The 22,199-nt window shown below is 35.5% G+C and overlaps 1 protein-coding gene across 44 annotated transcripts in view; it reads right to left on the bottom strand.

The window, feature by feature from the left end:
- Positions 1 to 3,611: 3,611 nt before the first annotated feature.
- Positions 3,612 to 22,199, bottom strand: part of HYCC2 (hyccin PI4KA lipid kinase complex subunit 2) — a 79,518-nt gene continuing 60,930 nt past the window's right edge. For 23 of the 44 annotated variants that reach the window (XM_072742685.1, XM_072742705.1, XM_072742707.1 and 20 more), the window contains 3 exons: positions 20,220 to 20,307; positions 16,821 to 16,980; positions 8,344 to 11,640 (listed from right to left, as the gene is read on the bottom strand). In XM_072742685.1, the coding sequence (XP_072598786.1) occupies positions 11,042 to 11,640; positions 16,821 to 16,980; positions 20,220 to 20,307 (847 nt within the window). In that variant the 3' untranslated portion in view covers positions 8,344 to 11,041. Of the gene's footprint in view, positions 11,641 to 15,911; positions 16,080 to 16,820; positions 16,981 to 20,219; positions 20,308 to 22,199 lie in introns of all 44 variants that reach the window. The other 21 variants (XM_072742697.1, XM_072742673.1, XM_026002563.2 and 18 more) reach the window with 3 other exon arrangements.

The raw sequence follows: 22,199 nt of genomic DNA, 5'->3' as shown, positions 1-22,199 counted from the left end.
TACTTCTATCTAAACATTTAGGAATAAGAGAATACAGTGATGAAATCCTACTTTATCTCAAGGATTTTCTCACACCAGGGATGATGAAGCCCTCATAAGGCACAAACTAGTAATGACAGATTTGGCATATTAATCCCTAAAAAATATACACATAATAATAAATCACACTCTGGGAAATAAGCTTTAGAATATAATCTTCAATACAGAAAGTTTTCTAGTGTACATAAAGCCATTACTTATAAGTTGTTAGTAAATATCTAGATTTCTTAAAATTCTGATTATTTTTGAGGAAATGGGGATATTTCCTGTTGAAGAGAATAAAAAAGTATTTTTGAGTTTTTTAGTTAAATTATACAATGATTCAGAATTTAACTTTGCATTGGTCAGTATGACCTGGCCATAAAAAAATGTTTCATTCCTGGGGCCGGCCGGCCTGGGGGCGGCGGGGGGGGGGCTGCAAAAAAAATTAAAAAAAAATTTTTTTCATTCCTAATGTGTATTAAACATTGTTAAAGTGCCAAAAGTGGATTGGTCCTTCAAGTGAGTTTTAGAAGGGAGTCCCACCCCTTTTGATGTAACATCTTGAAGAAAACTAGGGCTGTTAATACAGACTATATCCATCCTATTTGGATTAGGATCCAGGGCCAGATTTAGACCTTTAGAAACCCAAACACAAAAGACTATATTTGTACCCTCTCCTTTGTTGTTCAAAACAATATTAAATCTGGGATGCTCAGCAGTTGAGCATCTTCCTTTGGCTCAGGGCGTGATCCCAGTTTGGGGATGGAGTCCCACATCAGGCTCCCTGTGAGGAGCCTGCTTCTCCTTCTGCCTATGTCTCTGTCTCTCTCTGTGTCTCTCATGAATAAATAAAATCTTTAAAAAAACTAAATCATAAAGTAATTATAAGTAAGTCCAACAAAATTCTGATTTCCTCCCAAGCAATTTGGCGACATTTGTTTTTGCAGGGGAAGGATGGGGCTAAGGCCCATCCTTAAAGAGACCAGAGGAGCTGGCTCAAAGCATAATAAAGGTTCCTCATACAAACCACAGAAAATCTATTTTTCTCCTCTTGAGAATGGTATACAATTAAGGGTAGTATACAATTGGAACCATACATAGGATATAAGTAAATTTCTAACTGTGCATTCCTGGGTTATTAGGGCTTGAATCTTCCATGGGTTTCGTTTACTTTTAGTAATTTAGTTCTACTGAGATCGAATCTCCCCGTCCTTCCCATCTCCTACAAGGGCCTTGGCCTTGTGGGGATAGGACAAGTATACTAGTAGTTGAGAATAATCAACTGTATAAAGCAGCATCTGTATGAAGCAGCATTTTACGATGGTTAGGTGCACAAGTCCATGAGCCTGAGTGTGTCTGGTTCAATTCCAGCTGTACTACCTATTAGCTCTATGACCTTAGACAGATGAAACTTTTTTTTTTTTTAAGATTTTATTTATTTGACAGAGTGAGAGAGGGAGCACAAGCATGGGGAGTGGCACGCAGAGAGAGGAGAAGCAGGCTCCCGGTCAAGCAGAGTGCAATGTGGGCCTCGATTAACTGTGCCACCCAGGTGCCCTGAACCTTTCTTTTCTTATAAAAGGAGAGTGATAGTACTTTTCATATACTATTGTATGGATTTTTTCGTATTTTCCTTAAAAATGGTTAGAATGGTGCTTGGGATGTCCTAAAATCCAAGGTTATTAATTCATGTGGGAAGAACCTCTGGACCATAAATTGTGATCTGGACCATAGACGTATTATGTGTTAGCAGGACAGGGTCTCTACTATCACTATTTCATTACAGTACCTTAAAGTGGCTTTTCCTTTTGTGCCTTGTTTTTTCTTTTTTTAAAGATTTTATTTACTTATTCATGAGAGACACAGAGACAGTGGCAGAGACATAGGCAGAAGCAGAAGCAGGCTCCATGAATGTGGGACATGATCCCGAGACTCCAAGATCACACCCTGAGCCAAAGGCAGACACTTAGCCGCTGAGCCACCGAGGTGTCCCATGTATTTTCTAAGGTTTTCAAAATGGGCAAATATGTTTTTAATAAAAGGAAAAAAAATGGAAACTGTCAAACTAGTGAATCCAATCTTCCCTATCTGGCACAGATCCTGAGTCAAGGCAAAAACAAATTAAGTCAGGCTTTGTGAGTTGCCTTACGCCATTCTCTTCTGGAACTGTTCATCTTTATCAACAATTTTGGATTAAGGCATAATAAACAGGATACTTTAAAAATGTTTTATATGTTTGGATCTGAAATAAAAGGGAGAATAAAGTCTTGGTCCATAAGTAAGAAATAATAGCTATGAGGGGGGAAAAAAAAAAGAAGGCCTGAGATTTTTCTAGAAAGTAGATGTAAAGAAAGTAAAAGAGGGCCTGGGGCTGAGCTCTTCTTTCAACCTATGTTCCAAGAGAAGGCTAAAGTGGATCTTTTTAAAACACAATGTGGAGGGATCCCTGGGTGGCGCAGCGGTTTGGCGCCTGCCTTTGGCCCAGGGCGCGATCCTGGAGACCCGGGATCGAATCCCACGTCAGGCTCCCGGTGCATGGAGCCTGCTTCTCCCTCTGCCTCTCTCTCTCTGTGTGACTATCATAAATAAATAAAAATTAAAAAAAAAAAAAAAACACAATGTGGGAAAGACCAAAAAGTTGACTGACTAGAAAACCATGTTAAGAGTATGGGCAACAGGCACTTTCATACAGTGCTGAAGACAGTGTAAATGACTGTCATGATGTTGACTCCTCTTCCTAAGGACCTTAGGAGAGAAAATCAGTTCTAACATCTCAGTTCTAGAAACAGTTGTGCTTCATCTGAGAAACTGATTTGTTTTATATTAAGGATTCTGAAAGTCTTGTAATCTCATTACATTTGGCTGCTTTAAAGTTCAGAGATCCGGCAGCCTGGGTGGCTCAGTGGTTTAGCGCCACCTTCAGCCCAGGGCCTGATCCTGGAGACCTGGGATAGAGTCCCACATCAGGCTCTCTGCACGGAGCCTGCTTCTCCCTCTGCTTGTGTCTCTCTCTTTCTCTGTGTCTTCCATGAATAAATAAATAAAATCTTTTTTTTTTTTTTTTTAATATTCTTTTTTTTTTTTTAATTTTTTATTTATTTATGATAGTCACAGAGAGAGAGAGAGAGGCAGAGACACAGGCAGAGGGAGAAGCAGGCTCCATGCACCGGGAGCCCGACGTGGGATTCGATCCCGGGTCTCCAGGATCGCGCCCTGGGCCAAAGGCAGGCGCTAAACCGCTGCGCCACCCAGGGATCCCTAAATAAAATCTTTTAAAAATAAAATAAAATTCAGAGATAAATTTGTATCTCAACAATAACATACAGAAATGGATGGCACACATTTTATGTATTAACTTCACTTTTCTGCCTTCATGTTATTTTATATATTGCCGTAATTAGTTCTATAATTAATTATAGCTGTTTCATAGATTGCCTTAATTAGTTCTATAAACTGCCTTAATAGGGTGTCCTATAAACAAAAATCTCAGACATAAATAAAATGGCATGCTTTGGGAAAAAAAATACAATGAAGGACCATTTTAAGGTATCAAAATTAGGTAAGATATAAAATTAACTCAGGGAATCCGGTCAAAAGCCAAATAAAGCTGTATTTTTATACTGTACAAAAGAAAATTTACATTCTTAATGTTACTAGATACATCTAGGGGAAAATTACACATCTCTCAAGAAACACAATATTTAACATCTTAGATATGTTTCTGCATTGCAGATTGATAATTTTATACATCTTTATTTACAATAAATTAAAATAGTTTTTCATCTCTGGCAGATATTTACAAGGTCAACAGTGACTATGTTTCACATTTCAACAATCAACAGCATTAACCAATTCAGTAAGACAGTTAAGATAATGGCTTACATGCACCAATAAATATGATCTTAAATGTGCGTTTTTTTTCTTCAGCTCTGAAAAAATGAAAAGTTTTCACTAGTCCTACGTTGAAAGGACATCAGTCAATAGAAATCGTATTTTCTTCATGCCTACCCTATTAAAATTTTAACCAGCATGATTCTCTGAATACTTGTGAAATTTATACCAAGCTGCAGTTTGGAAGCTGGTTTAAAAACAAAACAAAACAAAACAAAAGCAAAACAAAGCAAAACCAAACCAAACGAAGAGCTTATCTATACATTCCATACCCTTTTATGAAGCAAACATATGAAAGTGGGATATCTCCTGTTTACCCGTCCATTGTGACAGAGATCAGACTTTATAATGCTATACTAAAAACCCTTCAGAAATTGTAGCTCAGGAGAGCCTATTATGAGAAAAATTGTGGGAAAATAATCTTTGCACCATAAAAACTGTTTCTCTTTAACTAGTTACAATGAATGCAAAGTCAGCATAATTTTTAGAATGAGAATCAAAAAGATTCACTGTAAAGTAGTTGAACTTACTACAAATATTTTATCTATGCTTTTTTTTTTTTTTTAACTAGATTTTAAGTAATCTCTATACCCAACATGGGGCTCGAACTTATAAGAGTTGCATGCTCTATGGACTGAGCCAGCCAAGCACTCCCAAAATATTTTTAAACAACACATGGAGTGGGATCCCTGGGTGGCGCAGTGGTTTGGCGCCTGCCTTTGGCCCAGGGTGCGATCCTGGAGACCAGGGATCGAGTCCCACGTCGGGCTCCCGGTGCATGGAGCCTGCTTCTCCCTCTGCCTGTGTCTCTGCCTCTCTCTCTCTGTGTCTCTCTCTCTGGGACTATCATAAATAAATAAAAATTAAAAAAAAAAAACACATGGAGCATTGAGCTTATCTCCCAATTCAGTCTGGATGATGAAACTTAAAATCCAAACCTACATCAGTAATTGTTAGGCAACCTTCTCTTTCCAAGATAGCTGATCAATACATTCATTACTTTTTAACTACCACCGGATATGGAAAAAAAAATACACAAAACCTGTTTGCAACATCAGTTAATATATAATTCCATTTTGTGTTTTTCCAAAGAAATTGTTACTTAATAGCTTAAGTAAACCCAGTAGTTCTTATGGGTTTATACATTTTTAAAAAATGAATTATTTTAGCTTTTTTTTGCCAAGAAAAAAAACACCCAGAGTGATCATGTACATAAATTATGTTAAACATACCATTCTAGCCAGTATTATACTTACTGGAAATAATTGCCATTACTTAAAAGGTGTATTTCCATAACATCCCCCCTCAATTTTATTCTTAAAAAGCCACAATATCATACAATACACCAACTTTAGGAATATCCCCTCTTTTTTATTCAATACTGACAAGCAGAATCCTTAATTTAAGGAGACATGAAAATGTGTCATAAGGAATAATATTTGGACTTAACTGGTACTTTTGCTGGAGGTATAAAATGTTGACATAAGAAAACCCCAAATGGAGTCTTGTAGGTACTGTATCCCTAGGTTGCAGATCAAAAAATCCTATAGTATTTATTTCCCCCAGGGCTAGAAAGCAATCCTTTATGTTAAAGGGACCTCATTCCTTAGCAGTTAAGTACTTTAAAAATTATATTTGGTTAATAAATTTTCTTTGGTAATTTTATAATCAACGAAGTTGTAAGGAATTTCCTCTGATATAACTAACACTGAGTTGTTGACACTCAAATACAGCAAACTTGTTTGATATCAATTCTGTAGTTGGGGATGGATTGTCCAATTCATTTCTCTTTGAAAATAAAAGAATTTCCTTATTGGACCTACCTCCAGATACACAATTATAAAAAGACTGCTATATACTGTAAGTTACACTTTATTTTTTGGTAAAATCTATGTAAGCCTAATAGCAGACATCTGAATGTGCCTTAATTTGTAAACATTTTCTCAAGATCCAAAGTAAAACATAGAACCTACATTTCTGTACTATGCTGCCAGTTATTATTTCACATCATTCCCAGCTTTCTAACTTCTATCCTGAACTGTTTGCTCTTGTGTATATTTCTCATTTGACAAACGGTTAAGACTACAAAAATACTGAAGTGATTGAAGTTTCCAAAGTCTGTAGTTGTGTGGTCAGGTGTAGAAGGAATGTGCCTATATGGGTAGGGCAAGGTTGGGTGATGAAGACTCCACTAATTCTAATGGCAGGATCACCATACAGATTTCTGGCACCACCAAAAATCTTATATAGTTTAAGTGCACATTGGTTGACTTTATGAATATTATTTCCTATGTATATTCAGTGCCAGTATGATATACCCATTAAGTACATAATGCAGGTAACACTAAAATTTATGCTTTATATTATCAACATGGCCACCCTGGAAATGCAAACTTGTACCAGTCTGGTGACTCATGATTTTATTAGCACTGTTAGCAATTTTACACTGCATTCCATCTTCTAATCTGGCAAATATTCTAATCCTAGTTTATCAATAATTTCTAGTTGGTTTTCAAATAACTTGTTTCTAGAAAGCACTTTAAAAAAATTAAAGTATTACAAATAAGTGTCTCAACCGACTTAGTGGTTTGAAACATGACAATCATCATTCAACTTGAAAGATAAAAAGTCCCATATTCAGACTTTAACAGAGCCATAGTATAGAAAAGTTGCTCTAAAATTCATACAGTTTTTCTGACCACTGGCATGACTTATTAAAACATTTTACCCTGAAAAACAAATAAATAACTGAAATACTGATTAAAACAAAAACTTACTTTGTAATCCAAGATCAGAAATGGAGAGCTTCTCCTTGCCAGTGTTTATATAAATAGTATACTACCCCCTAAAGACAGATACTAATTTTTTAAATTTACAAATGAACATGCAGAGAATTAAATGAAACAATTGACTGTCAACAACTAAAGTACTCAAAAATGGACCCATACAAACCTCACAAAGTGAGGTAGCAGAAACACCTCACTTCATTAAAATATTCACAAAAATAGTGCAAACAAACAAAAAATCTGAAAGTATTCTCAGTATTCCAGTGCCTAATAAATAGTTACAATTAAAGCTACTAAGTGGAATTTGAGAATATACATTGGAAATATTGAGCTTATATAGCTGAGACTACCGCATTTAAGACATTTTATATGGTATATACACTTTAAATGACGTAACGGTCACCATTCCATTATGGAATCAGAAGCTTCACGCTATAAACCTTTTTCAACCACATAAGGAAATATTGCTTGTATCTATCTATTCTAAAGCACAAGTCAGGTTCAATTTTTTTTGACATCAGAAATTAATGGGATTAATTTAATCTTTACTTCGCAATACTCCGTTGTGCAACGCAATTAACTTGCCACATAGGTGACTGAAAGCTGGCTGATTCAAAAATTACTTTAAAATAGCTAGAAACACTGATCAAAGCTATTTCTTTGGGTTTATTTTTGCACTTAAATAAATCCGCAGAAATATAATCAACTACAAAATGGCAGCATACAACTGTTATGTGGCAGAAAATAGTAAGGCATAAATTAGAATAAGAAAAATGTATCTATCCTTACATCTGTGGTATAGATACCTACATTTCTAACACTTCCCCATCTATGTTTATTACTCTGCATTTTTTCTGGATTTAATACTTTTCTTAATGTGCTATACTCACCAACTACTAGACCAAAACTGTAAAGAAACTGCAGAAATGGAGAGTGTTACCACATTTTACCATAGTATGAGTACAGGGAGGCAGTGGGGTGTTAATACGCATTTGACAGGAGACAGGAGTTATATTCTGGCTCTGCTTCTTAGTTATGTGACGTTAATCGTGTCACAACCTTTTTGAGCCTCAGTTTCCTGAGGACAGATATTTAGGGAGGGGGCCCTGGGTGACTAGCTAGATTATTTCTAGGGTCTCATCTAGCAACAAAGATTCTGACTCTATAATACACAGGCACAGAAGAGTAACTGGGAGAAAAAGAGTTGGTGGCAGGGGTCAGGATTTCAAATTATAACCACGTCCTCCTTCAGCTTCCCAAAATATTTTTATATTTAAAAATCTTACATCTAAGTTAGCTTTTTATACTTTAGATTTTAGGTTGATTTCTAAGTAACATAATTTAAAATTAATGTAGCAGAGAAGAGTTACCAAAAGCTTCAGATATTTCTTTGTATTTCTTAATCCAACCTGGCATAATGGCATCAATCGAATTGTTTTACTATAGAAAACAAGTATTTTATCTGTAATGAGCTTTTCCATAAAAGGAAAGACTTTTCTTATGAAAGGCAGTAGGTATACAACAACAGGTTGCTAAAGAATAAAGTATGACTATTGCTGGTATATATTTGTAACAGCTGTTGTATATCTGAAAACTACTTTGAATTCAATAACAATAAATAATGCAAATGAATATAAAACATCTCTTAGAAAATTTGACTTATGGTTTATTAAACTAAATTTTAATTATATCTTGCACAGAAAATCTGTTCTAAGACCCTGAATGCACAGTTTGAGCTAAATGAAATGTTTCTTCAATTAAGGCCAAATCACGTAACTTAAAAGAACAAAATGTCACAGAGTCATGAAACATTAATGGGTGTGTTATACATACAAAATAGATACAGAAAAATGAAATCCTCTAAGTTGAAGTTTTCCAAAACAGACTTTTCAAGATTTTTAACAGAATGAAAGGGAGATTTATTATGTTTATTATAGCTATTACTATAATTTGATATTTTTTTGTTTTTGTTTTTGTTTTTCTGTGTGTGCTTTAACTAAATCATACTAGGTTTAGATGCCAATAAACACACCACTTGTTGAATTCAAAACAACCCGCCAGCCTCCTAAATCAACCAGGCATTTCGGCCATAAAGTGAATGACCTCCAGCCATGGTCAAGATCTTAGCCATGAAAAGAACAATGCTCTTTTCTTTTCCTACCTGAAACTTTGCTTTCCTCAGTATATTATAGATCTCTACATCTCATTTATTTTGGCTGCTTTCAAACTCATTTATCTGACATCCCTTGGGTTAAATTAAAAGAAGGGATAGCTAACATAGGTCTTTGTGATATATACATATACACACCACACACAGACACACACACACACACACACACCCAATACACTTCTATTTATTAACTTTTAACTTTATCCCAGACTTTGGCAATGTTGTAGTAGTAGTACTAGTTGTACTAGTTTAGGTTCTAGTTTTCCATTTTCACATGAGCTGAAAAGTTACAGACCACCAAATTCAAACAAGCATCTCACTATTCTTAAATAGATTCTAAAGAAAATTCCCTCCAAATCAAAACAAACAAACCCTCTTACAATAAAATAAGAGGAGGAGGGGGTAGATTTTCAGATGTGGAAAAAAACAAGAGGCATTTTTCTGGTTACTTTATTTATCAAAATCTATTGTAATTTTGATAGAGATAATATTTTAAAATTTGTTAATTAGGAGAATACTTGCTTTCTATAAATTCAGTATATTTATCTTTCACAATAATAAAATAAAAATGTCTAAATGTACAAAGCACTAATAGCTCTGATGTATTTTGTGGAAGGATAATGTATAGCAATTCAAGTCACAATACAGTGATTTTTCAAAAACCAATATATTTTCTTCTTTCTCAATCAGGCATTAGAGCCTGAAACCCAAAAGAATTTATACTGAAATCTTACCCAAGTCAGAACTAAAAAAATTTTTTTTACTAATAATGCATTTTTGTAGCCTCTTAACACAAGATACCAAATGCTAATTACATACATTCAACATCTAGCTTACTGGCATGATTTCAAAGTCTTATAAAAATGAGAAACTTTTGCAGATATATGATTAGAAGTTACACAAACTGCATTACATTTAACACAAAGGCAGTGTGGTCCTTGTAGGAGAAATCAAGTCAGTACCCCCTGGTAGAAATGTTCTATAAAAATGTGTCACGTTGAAGCATCAGTGTTTTCAGCCAATTATCTGTCCCTGATGTATTTCCTTGGAGTATATGATCTATCAGGACTTCGGGTTTCTTAATCCAAAATATCTGACTGAATTTAGGTACATCTAGAAAGCAGCTGAAAGGGTTTCTCCAATAGTCTGACATCACAGAAAGCGGGTTGAGAAATCCCTCTCTTTACCTGAAGACGTACTTGTTCTACTTCAGTCATCATCAGCTCACAAAGGAAAAAAAAAAACCTATCAAAACTTCCCCTCAGACACACAGTCCCACAGAAGCTAAACAAAAACCACCCCCTCCCCCCACAAAACCCCAGCACCAAAGTGTCAATCATTCCTGGGAAATAGAACATGCCTCCTGGATTCTCTGATTTGTTAGTTGTTCAAACTTTAAGGACAGAAATGACCTATGTCCTTGTGGGGAGGAGGGAAGACAATAATGACTGTAAAGCCACTGAGAAAGTGCATTATCAATTACACAAACAACTTTGAGCCCTGCCCTCCAAAAGAGGGAGGCATAACTTGACTTAAATGCCTCAGTTATTGAACATTTGTATCTTCGAGATAAAGGAGATGGGGGGGGAGGGAAGAACCACCCACATTTTAATGAAAAAGTGCAGCAGTCTACCACCTTTCCCCATGCGTCTCAAGAAAATTGCACAGACTCAGAGAAGTCCAAAGTCATAGCAGAATCTCTGAGGCACTCCTGGTTAAAAGAGAAAAAAATATGATCCAGTAATCTCCATAGTTCTATAGATTATGAGAACAAACCCGTTTTGTTTTTTTGAACAAAAGCCTAAGAATCATTTCATAGGGATCATATACACCATTTCCTCTAACATATTCTCAGTCTCACAGTGTTGAAATGGGACCGATCAGCCTACGATGGATTGCACATCACCCAAGGAGAAAGGAAGGCATGGAAAATGCATACATTTTATACTGCTTCACAAACACATTTACAAGGAATAAAGTGAAGAGAAGATATAGGAAGGAGAAAAAAGAAAACCTTATTGCTCTTTCCATACAAAATACAGTATGAAGATACCTAAACTAAATCAAATCTGATTACGATGACCAATATTTTCACAATGTGGGATGAAGTGTCTTCTTATACAATGAAATGTTCAGTTTAAAGGGTAAGCAGAAAGATGAGAGGATGTCAGAACTACACCTGGGATATTAGCTGCATATTGAAACTTGGGGATCGAGACTGCTTGGTTAAGGGAGCTCCTGGGCTGAGGAGCTCTTTACCTTCTCCAGCTTGACCTAGCCGGTCTTCCTGTAGACTGATAGTTGAGTATCGATTAACATTGTTAGCTGCTAAATTAGTAACTCCCTCAGTGCCAACCCCAATGCTGGTACTTGCTTGACTGCCATTTACATAGTCAAATGATTTGCTTGAGGAAGCACTGGCTGTCCGGATTAGACTTAAACTATTGGTTTTTGGCACCACCTGGCCAGCAGGCAGGCTCAGGTGTTTCTTCATCGGTGTCAGCTCGATTGAATCTACACTAAGATCAGTTGGTTGCTGTACATACTGCCTGCGAATGACTGAATCTCGAGGGCTCTCACTGGATTTGATGACAGAGGCTGTTTCTTTATCCTTAGCTGAACGCCCAGCTGCTATTTTCCTTAAGCTTCCCCTCTGAGAAGAGGAGGATGGTTTGGTCCCAATTGGCTGACTGCTGAGGGAAGCCCCTGATGAAAATCCTTCATCTGCATCATTTAGGTTTACCGACTCTTCTCCATTTACACCCTCAGCACCTAAAAAACAAATCAGACAAACTCAGCAATAGCTAAATTTTTTTAAAAAAGGAACTGTGAATAAAAACTCAACTGACCTTATCTCTTGGGTAATGTTTGCTATTGGTTGGCAATGGCCCTGTTGTCAACACTTCCCCTAAATAATTCAGGGGAAGAAAGCTTAATCTACACAGAATTCTAATACGTTATTCACTGTGTTCATTCAGCTTTAATTAGTCCAGCTTCTGTAACACTATCCACAAACGATCGTAGCATCTCACTTTTTACACATATAAAACAACTTTAGGTGAAATACATTGTTACAAATCTTTATAATATACCCTTGTCTATTTGAGGTGACTATATCTGCTTAAAAAAAAAATCAAAAATTTTTCCTCTTATCTTTCTTAGCCCACCATAAAACAGTGTACAAAAGAGACCCTTCTAATTTCAGTCACCCAGAATAATGCCAAACTCATTTTCCCTACAAGTCAAACCCTTTTTAAGGGCAGTAAAAATTGACATTTATTCAACAGCTAAGTGCTTCTACACGGCTTTAAAACTTTTAACGTAGAATTACTAGATTTTCTAACTCAAAAAACTGTACATTGTTTCCAGTAACTTCATACTTGTATTTTGTCTTATGGGCATATCTATTCATTGGCTTTCATATTTTCTTGACCAATTAACGTGAAGAAAATATTTATCAGAGTAACTAGCAGGAATAGTTAAGAAGGATTTTTACTTTCTATATTATGTAGCTGCAACAATTTAGATTTTTAGTCTTGAGATGTATTATTGTCATAATCACAAAATACTATGGTGTCCCATTACATTTCATGCAGGAACTGCAGTTAACAAAATAATCCTTATCTTGGGATTTTGTTAAAAGGGGAGAAGCATATATATTCAATTTGGGTTTTCCAGAAAGCCCAATTCTCTTACTGAAAGTAGGATCAACACTCTCTTAGAAAGTAATATATTTGCTTCTTTCAAAACATAGCAATTTGTTACATCATTACATATGTTTGCCAGACTGCAAGAAAGTTTAATCTGAATCTACATACAGATATCAATATTACAGTTATGGTAAAACATTAGGAAAGAATTCTAAGCAAATATTACTTTGAGACACAGGTTATTTAAATAAAATATACATAAAATATTTAAACACAATCTTTATTTAACATAGTACCTGGAAAAATAAAAATATTTTCTTAGATATATTTTCTTATATGAGTTAGTTATTTCCTTCATTCAAAATAAGAACGAAACAGGCTATCTTTAAAGCAAAAGGCATGGTGTTATTATATCCAGCAGTTTAATAATCTTCAACCATCATGCAAAGCCATATGAAAATGCAGCTGACACCACTTCTCTCAACCCCTTCTTCAAGAGTAGTATGTAATATAACTCAAAATGAAACTTTATATTATATTCACATGGTATCATCTTAGTAATTTTCTTAGGGTTACTATAAGAACTCCAAAATGCCCAAGAAAAGATATTTACTGGTTCACAATTAGTATCAGTAATATAAAACTAGAGTGAATAGAAATGTATCATCAGATATATATCTATATATACCGAGGAAAGGAGACTGAGAGACTTAGTGCTAGCGCCTAAATCTTGCCTCATGCAGGTCTGATGCCCAAGCAATATGACCATAAAAGAGATAATAACATAAAAGCCATCATGCAAGAGAAGCTACTGATAATTTAATATACTAAGAAATACTGTTTGAACACAATAGAACACTCACTACACTTTAATCACAGGCATTGTCCTCAGTTTAGTAATAATTTTAAACCCAACTTTAAAAGTCACAAATAAAATGTTACTTGACAATCAGGATAAGGGTAGGTGATTGGCTTATATTCGCCCTTCAATTTCAACATATAACAAATATAATTTTAATTGTAAACTGACTTAAAACCATATACTAGAAAATTCTTTTAAAAGGCCAAATATTGATATTAATACGAAAGCTCCAACAGACTTCAGAATTACCAAAACTCTTCACAGGTTTTAGTAATTTCTTTCCTTCTATTTAAAAAACCTCAAGGAATAAAAAGGCAGTTACGTCTCACAACTTTTTTCCTTTCTGTAATTTTCTCCGTGGGCGATAACAATATTATTCATGATCTACAGGGATGATAACAAAAAAGGATCTTTAATAAACTTCTTTTTTTTTAGATTTATTTATTTGAGAGAGAGCAAGTGGGGCAGGAGAGGGAGATAAGCAGACTCCCCACTAAACAGGGAGTCCAATGTGGGGCTCAATCCCAGGACCCTGAGATCATGGCCTGAGCTGAAATCAAGAGTCAGTCACTCAACCAACTGTGCCACCTGGGCATCCCTTTACTGAACTTTTCTATTCATGTCTGCCTTTCCTTATAAATTTACCTCCTACTAACATTATTTAATGATACAATTAATCTCGATTAAAAAGCAAAGTAATTTTTGAGAAATTTCAAACACTGAAGGAATTTATTTCTCTTTCCTTGTGGTGATACCTAACCTTTACAAATGGCAATTTTTACTAGTGATAGGAGATATTTTAAAATACAATATTTTAATATTTAATAGGATATTTTGGTTTTTTTAAAAGATTTTATTTTTAAGTGATCTCTACACCCATTGTGGGGCTTGAACTCACAACTCCAATATCAAGAGTTGCACACTACCGACTAAACCAGCCAGGCACCCCTTAATAGGATATTTTAAAATAACTACTATCTTGGTTCCTTTTTCAAAGTATGACTTTTGATAAACTGGAAGAAATATTTCAACTTAATCCCACAGTCTCTAGGATTTTGAATGTTAATTATCATAACACAGTACTACCTTTAGCACAAATAATCAAACATTCTAACAATGGTAGTAGCTACATCAAGCGGCTCATTTAGTGATTAGGAATGTTGAGAGACAGGCTGTTGTTCAATTTAGGCCAACTCTGGGTTCAACATCTATTCATACACTTATTTTTATGCCCTTGGACTACTCAGGATAACATAAAGAGATAGGAAATGAAAAGGGAAAGCTGCATCTTTCAAAGGATCTCTGTAAAACAGCACCAACTCCTTTGGGTCCCTAGATCATGCACATGCAACACTGTTAAATGAAGTTAAGATCAATGTGGGCAAATGGGCAAGGGAACAGAAGGTAGATTTAGATTCTTACTGAGCATGCTCAAATTTCTAATGCACCAAAGAGCAAGAGACTTCCTTAATATGGAAGGTAACTACTTCATATATGTTTGGTCTTAAGTAAAAAATATATAATCTATTTTAAAACTATTTGCTATATTTTATTAATTAATGTAACGGTTCCATGGTAGCAATAACATTAAATAATGAAAAACCATTAGGCTACAGTTCCCTCTTTCACAAGGTCAACTCCTATGGGCATCACATGTAAAACAGCAAATAAATACTTTCCTATTGGAGAGAAGTGTTCTTTTACAGATGGTGGTGGCGGTGATAGTGGTGGTGGTGCTGATGATTTGGGGGTAAGAAAAATTCTCATTTTCAAATACCTACATTGTAGAAACAAGGATCTACTAGGATACCTGAACTCTAAATAATACATTTCAATTATCTGAGAGCTACATAGGACAATCATTATTTACAATAAATGATAATATGTGGTGTGGACCAGTAGAGCACATTTAGAGAGGAAAGAGGCCAGTAGTTCACTACTTAGACCAGGTAACTTGACCCACAGATTACAAAAAGCAATAAATACTGGTTTACTCTGCCAAAGAGTTAAGAAATTCTTGTTAACTGACCAACCTGGAATTAGAGATAAATCGGCCAGCTCCACTGTAGTCCAATTTCTCAAATGATATTAATGTTTTAAAACTCTCTTCACACATTTTTAAAGAGTAAATTATTATATAAAGGAAATCATTTTATAATGACTAAAAGGCTCATGTCCATTGGATGCATTTTTCCTTTCCTAAAGTTAGAGTAAACATGCTCAGTAATGAAAAAAATCCCAAGCATTTGCAGACCTTTTGGAGACAGGACTCTGCCTTGTTAGTAGCCATGCCAAGCTGTTCTTTAATTACACAGAATGCAGACTCCAGGCCAGCACAAATGGTAACTAAAGATTGTACCTGACCTGGCGCTAGGCATATGGGGAGGTGTGCTTTGCAAGGAGGAGCTAATACACCCTGGGGTAGTGGAAACACACACTAGAATGGAATGATGTTCTGCTTGGGGATAGAGAGCCAGGATCCTTCTCCAGCAACTGCCTCACTGACTTCTGCCTCCTCATCTCTGTCCTACCCTCTGTTGTGGCTGCTGCTGAGTTGGGCTCCGGTGAGCCGTGCTCAGGGGTCCTGCGCACCAGCACCTCCCCCTCTTGAACACGTTTGATCCCTAGGTCAGTGGAGCCGTGTTGGATCGGGGAGCCAGGAATACTCGAGTCAGCCTCGTTTGAGAAGTCAAAGCCATCTGGGATTCAACATATAAAATTTTAGTGCTTTTGTGCTGCTCTATTCTTTTCTGAGCATTTTGACCCAGGCAGATAAGAGAATGTATATATGGATATGATAAAAACACAAACACTATTTATATAGTTACATGTGTGTGCACAGCATGCACACACATAAGGCGGCAGATGAACAATGTGAGGTTTGCAAATGAATAGCACAGGAAAATAGGGATCATTAAAGTGGCAATTAATATATCTTAGGCAAGACAGCTTGACTATTCAAGTACCATATGCCTACGAAATACTGCTGGATTCAGCACCTCCAAGAAAAGGAAAAGCAAAGACAAAAATTGAAAATACAATAGTTAACTCTTTTATGGATAGCTTATATTTCATCATTGGTTTGGTCAGTTATAGAATTTTCTCCCACAGTGCTCATTCATGCACCTTTTTTCCCATTAAGGCTTAAAGAAACTTCTTTCCTATTGTTATTACTAGTACCAAAAAAAGGACAAAAATTAACTTTATCTTATTTTCTGTTTTAACATTCATAGAACAGTCTAAATAACATCTTTCTACTTCATAAAAAATATTCTAGTACTCTATATAAAATTGTTTCATTTTTAAATATAGCACTAGAAATGTATTTAAATGCCTGAATTTATTTTGATTTAGATAAGTATCATGTGCTAACCTAGACTATAAAAACAGGGATAAATTTGCTAGAATCCATGAATGCACTATAGGAATTTTGCATTCACCTTCTCTCCTCCACCTATGACGACGGATTGAAGCTGTTGTAATCGCGGTCCGAGAAATCCTCGGCACTGTTGGAGTGACTTCCACTTTAAGTACTTTCTGGCCTTCTTGTGAAGAATCAGGAGCATCAAATGGTAATGAGTTTTTCATGGCGTTGGCAACCTAAAATGATAATATAAAGTCTGTACGTATTTATATTGAATATATAATTTACACTTATTTTACATTTCATGTTTCGTAATTTTTTGAAAAAATATATCCTGGTACTATAAAATATAAAAGTACAATGTATCAGAAAAGTTAGTACCTCCATTGTTCTGGAGGTATTTTTGTTTTGTTTTTACTATGGGGGTACACAGGGAGAGGGAGAAAGAATCTTAAGTGGGTTCCATGCTTAGCTGTGAGCCCAACACAGGGCTCAATCTCACAACCCTGAGATCATGACCTGAGCCAAAATCAAGAGTTGGATGCTTAACCAACCAACTGAGCCACCCAGGGGCCCCTGTTCATATTTCTTTAGGTAGACTTTTAAAACAAGAATTTACTTTTAAAATGAGTCACACACCCCACAGATTCCTTAAAGTTGTTCAAAGAGGAAAGCCATTCAAAGACAGAAACCCTGATAAAGAAAATTTAGAAGTTTGATTCCTCAGATGAAAAATATCATGCAAAATTTAATCTCTGATTAAAAAAAATAATTAGCCTTCTCTCCACTCCTTTGTTCCCCCCCCTTTTTAAAAAGATTTTATTTATTCATGAGAGACACAGAGCAAGAGAGAGGTGGAGACACAGGCTGGGGGAGAAGCAAGATGCACGCAGGGAACCCTATGTGGGACTTGATCCCGGGACTCCAGGATCACACCTTGGGCTGAAGTCAGGCACTAGACCGCTGAGACACCCAAGGATTCCCCAACTCCTTTGTTTCCACAATGAGAAATTTTCCCTAAACATATCTGGCATTTTGTCCCACCACTTTCTGCTCCCTCCACAAAGAGAGGAAATTACTTGGCTGGAGAGTAATTATCATTAACTGATGCACATTTCTTAATTGAGTAGTGCTAATCTAGCAAAGATCTTGAACTGGAGAACTGTCTTTCTCCCTTCCTTTCCACTTGGAAAAGATAAATAGAATGCAGCAACCTGGACAAGTGTGCCAGCTCTGCCAACTCAAACTTCTCCAGGAGGCTGCTCCAACATCTACAGGGGTGGGGAGGTAAGTTTTTCAATTTAGATTTTATCAGGAATAGAGATGATGCTTATTTCTCTACCTGCCAACTATTTACTCTGTTTACCACCTGCCTCTAGATTTTTTTTTTTTAAGATTTATTTATTTGAGAGAGAGAAAGCAAGGGAACACACAGAGGCACAAGGAGACGGAGAAGCAGACTCTCTACTGAGCTGGGAGCCTGACATGAGGCTTGATCCCACAACCCTGAGATTATGACCTGAGCCGAAGGCACACAACTGACGGAGCCAACCAGGTGCTCCCTGGCTCTAGATTTTAACAGAGAAAAGATGGCCCTTGGGGTCTTGGTTGGATCCCTCAAGGACCCTCCACAACAAAGGATTGCTCTAGGCTAGAAATTACTAATCTCTTTATTTTACCCTGGAAATGCCATCTCTACTTAATTTGTAAGACTGTTACAAGGAGAAAAGTATGAACTTAGAATCTCACAAATATATCATAATAATAATACTGTACAATTATTTTATCTTGTTATCCATTTGCTTTAATGTAACCCTGAGAGTAAAATTAGGTTTGCTGACATGAGAAAAAAAAATGGAAATTCAAATAGCAAAGAATTAACTTTGATAAATTTACAGTTTAAATGCATTTAAAGTAAATGCTACTTTGATAAATTTACAGTTAGCTTAAAATATAAAGAATACAAAGAAAATGGCTTTAAAACTTGTATTATTGGGATGCCTGGGTGGTGCAGTTATTTGAGTGTCAAACTCTTGGTTTTGGCTCAGGTCTCAATCTTGGGGTTGTGAGACTGAGCCCTCCACTGCACTCTGTAATCAGCACAGAGTCTGCCTGAGAATCACTCTCCCTTTCCCTCTGCCCCTCCCACTTGTGCTCTCTCTATAGAATAAATTAATAAATCTTTAAAAAAAAATGTAAACTAATGTAATTACAATTAAAATCTACACTATGATATGTATCTGTCAAATAATCTTGATAAAAAAATTGTACTCTTAAAGTGTTACAAGTAAAAAAGCATAAATAATATTCTTAAAATACCATTATACTATAAAAAGCTTAGAAAACACAAAAAACTGCAAAGAAAAACCATTCATATTTGAAACACCTGAGTAACCATTAGCATTTGTATGTTGCCTCTGTCTTGTCCAGATAAAAAATAATTGTACATTGCTTGGCCACTTAACAAACTAGTATTTTTTAGTATAAATTTTTGAATATGAGACACCTGAGTGGCTCAGTGGTTGAGCATCTGCCTTGGCTCAGGGCATGATTCCAGGGTCCTGGGATCAAGTTCCACATCAGGCTCCCTGTGAAGAGCTTGTTTCTCCCTATGCCTATGTCTCTGCCTCTTTCTGGGTCTCTCATGAATAATAAATAAAATCTTTAAAAAAATGTTTTTGAATCTATAATTTCATCAAGCAAACAAAGTTAATTATTCTATGCTGTGAAACACCTGTATTCTGATTCCTCTGTAATTAGAAATGACACTAATGTCGTGCTTTTAATACATTAAAAACTTTCAAAGTAGTTTTCTGGGATGTGCTGTTAGACATGGGATGGTGGGTTAAAGAAAACGTATACATGTTACTGAACTGCTTCTGCAAAAGAATGTATAGGGTTGTGTTATACTGCTACTGGTAATGGAAAGATTTTTTAGAAATATATTTAATTTTTAGAAATATGTTGAGTTTGTGCAAGAGTATTAAATCTTTTTATTTATATAGAACAAAATCCTAACTGGCTTTCTTGTCATGTCTGTTGAGAATCTTTTTCTTAGTCTGTGCAGTACACATTAATTTTGTTTTTAAAAAAAACTGGTGGTTTAGAATTTAGATGTTCATGTGGTCAAAGAAAAGAACTCAATCCTATTTTAGTGATTTGTTCCAACACTTAAGCTTAGAAAATCCTTCCATCTCTAGAAATTTGAGTAAGTGCTCCTAACTTTTTCCTTCCTTTTCTTAAAGGATTTCAAAACATTTAATTCTTTAATTTATCTGAACTTTATTCTGATATGTGATAGTAGAGGATCTAAATCAATTTTGTTTTCTGTCCAACAGTTAACCTATTGTTATGGAATAAACCTTTCTCCTGCGATGATTTAGATTGCCTCATATATTATATATTCAATATATTCACTCAATAGTGCCCCTTTCAGCACAGGTATATTTAATAAAAAATAAATATAAAAACTTACCAATAGTGGTTGAGAAAAGAGTTCTAGCTGAGCTCTATAAATGATATCATCAAGGACTTCTTGGCCAAGGTCCCACTGCCCATTATACCTGTGGACAAGCAGACTGTTAACTAACTTTAGCAAATATTTCTAATCTCTAACAACATTTTTATTGTCCCAAGTCCTGCTACTTTGGCTCCAAAACAAGATTTTCACATTAATTTGTGCATCATTTTATTTCTAAACTATCCCACTTTTGCTTATAAGAACAAATTGAAGAGGGGCCTCTGGGTAGCTCAGTCGGTTAAGCATCTGATTCTTGATCTCAAATCAGGTCTTGATCTCAGGTTCATGAGTTCAAGCCCCATGCTGGGCTCCACACCAGGTGTGGAGCATACTTAAAAACTATGCAGAGAAACAGTTTTCCAAAAAGAAAACCTGACTGCTTTCCAGATTTCAATTTATTGATTAGTTATATCTTGGCTATTTATAAAGTACTAAAAGGATTATGAACAATTTATACACCAGCAGATTGTGGACAAAGTAGAAGAATAAATTTCTAGAAACATACAACCTACCAGGACTAAATCATGAAGAAATAGAAAATCTGAATAGACCAATTACTGATAAGAAAAAAAAAAATTTAAGATTTTGTTTATTTATTCATGAGAGACACACAGAGAGAGGCAGAGACATAAGCAGCAGGAGAAGCAGGCGCCCTGCTGGAGCCTGATGCAGAACTGGATTCCAGGATCCTGGGATCACGACCTGAGCCAAAGGCAGATGCTCAATCACAGAGCCACCCAGGTGCCCCACTGGTAAGGAAACTGAAGCACTAGTCAAAAAAACTGCCAACAAACAGAAGTCCAGAAGACCAGAAGGTTTCACAGATGAATTCTACCAAAACACTTATAAAAGACTTAATACCAGTCTCAAACTCTTCCAAACAGCAGAAGAGGAGAGAATACTCCCATATTCATTTTACAAGGCCAGCATTATCCTGATACCAAAACCAGACAAGAACACTGTAAGAAAATTACAGGCCAATATCCTTGATGAATATAGATGCAAAAATCCTCAACAAAATATTAGCAAACCAAATTCAACAATACATTAAAAGGATTATACACCATGATCAAGTGGGATGCAAGCATGGTTCAAAATCTGCAATTCAATCAATATGATATATCATATTAACAAAATGATGGATAAAAATCATATAATCATTTCAACAGAGACAACAAAAAAGCATTTGACAAAATTCAACATCTATTCATGATAAAAACTCAACAAAGTGGATTAGAGGAGACACACCTTTACATAATAAAGGCCACATGTGATAAGCCTACAATTAACATCATACTCAAAGGTGAAAAGCTGAAAGCTTTCTCTCTAAGATCAGGAGTAAGACAAGGATGCCTGCTCTCACTTTAACAAAGTTCAACATAGTACTAGAAATTCTAGCCACAGAAATTAGGCAAAATAAAAAAAAAAAGAAAAAAAGAAGTGGTATCCAAAATCAGAACAGAAAGACTAAAACTGTCTCTATTCGCAGATAACATGATATTTATAGAAAACCCTAACAATGTCACTGTTAGAACACAACTGTTAGAACTGATAAATATAGTTAAGTTATAGGATACAAAAATCAATATACAAAAATCTGTCTGCATTTCTATATGCTAATAATGAACTATCAAGAAATTAGAAAAAATTCCATTCACAATTGCATTAAAAGGTATTATTTTAATACCTAGGAATAAATTTAACCAAGAGGATAAAAGATATATACTGTACATCTGAAGTTTTCATAAAGACACTGATGAAAGAAACAGAAAAACACATAAATAAATGGAAAGGTATTCTGTACTCATGGCCTGGAAGAATTAATATTGTTAAAATGTCCATACTACCCAAAGCAATCTATAGATTCAATGTAATCCCCATCAAAATTGCAGTGGTATTTTGCACAGGAACAGAAATAATCAAAACACAAAAGAA

This window comes from Vulpes vulpes, chromosome 16 (assembly GCF_048418805.1).
Source record: "Vulpes vulpes isolate BD-2025 chromosome 16, VulVul3, whole genome shotgun sequence".
NCBI lineage: Eukaryota > Metazoa > Chordata > Mammalia > Carnivora > Canidae > Vulpes > Vulpes vulpes.
Note: the sequence above shows the minus strand (reverse complement) of the source record. Positions and strands in the feature narration are given on the sequence as shown.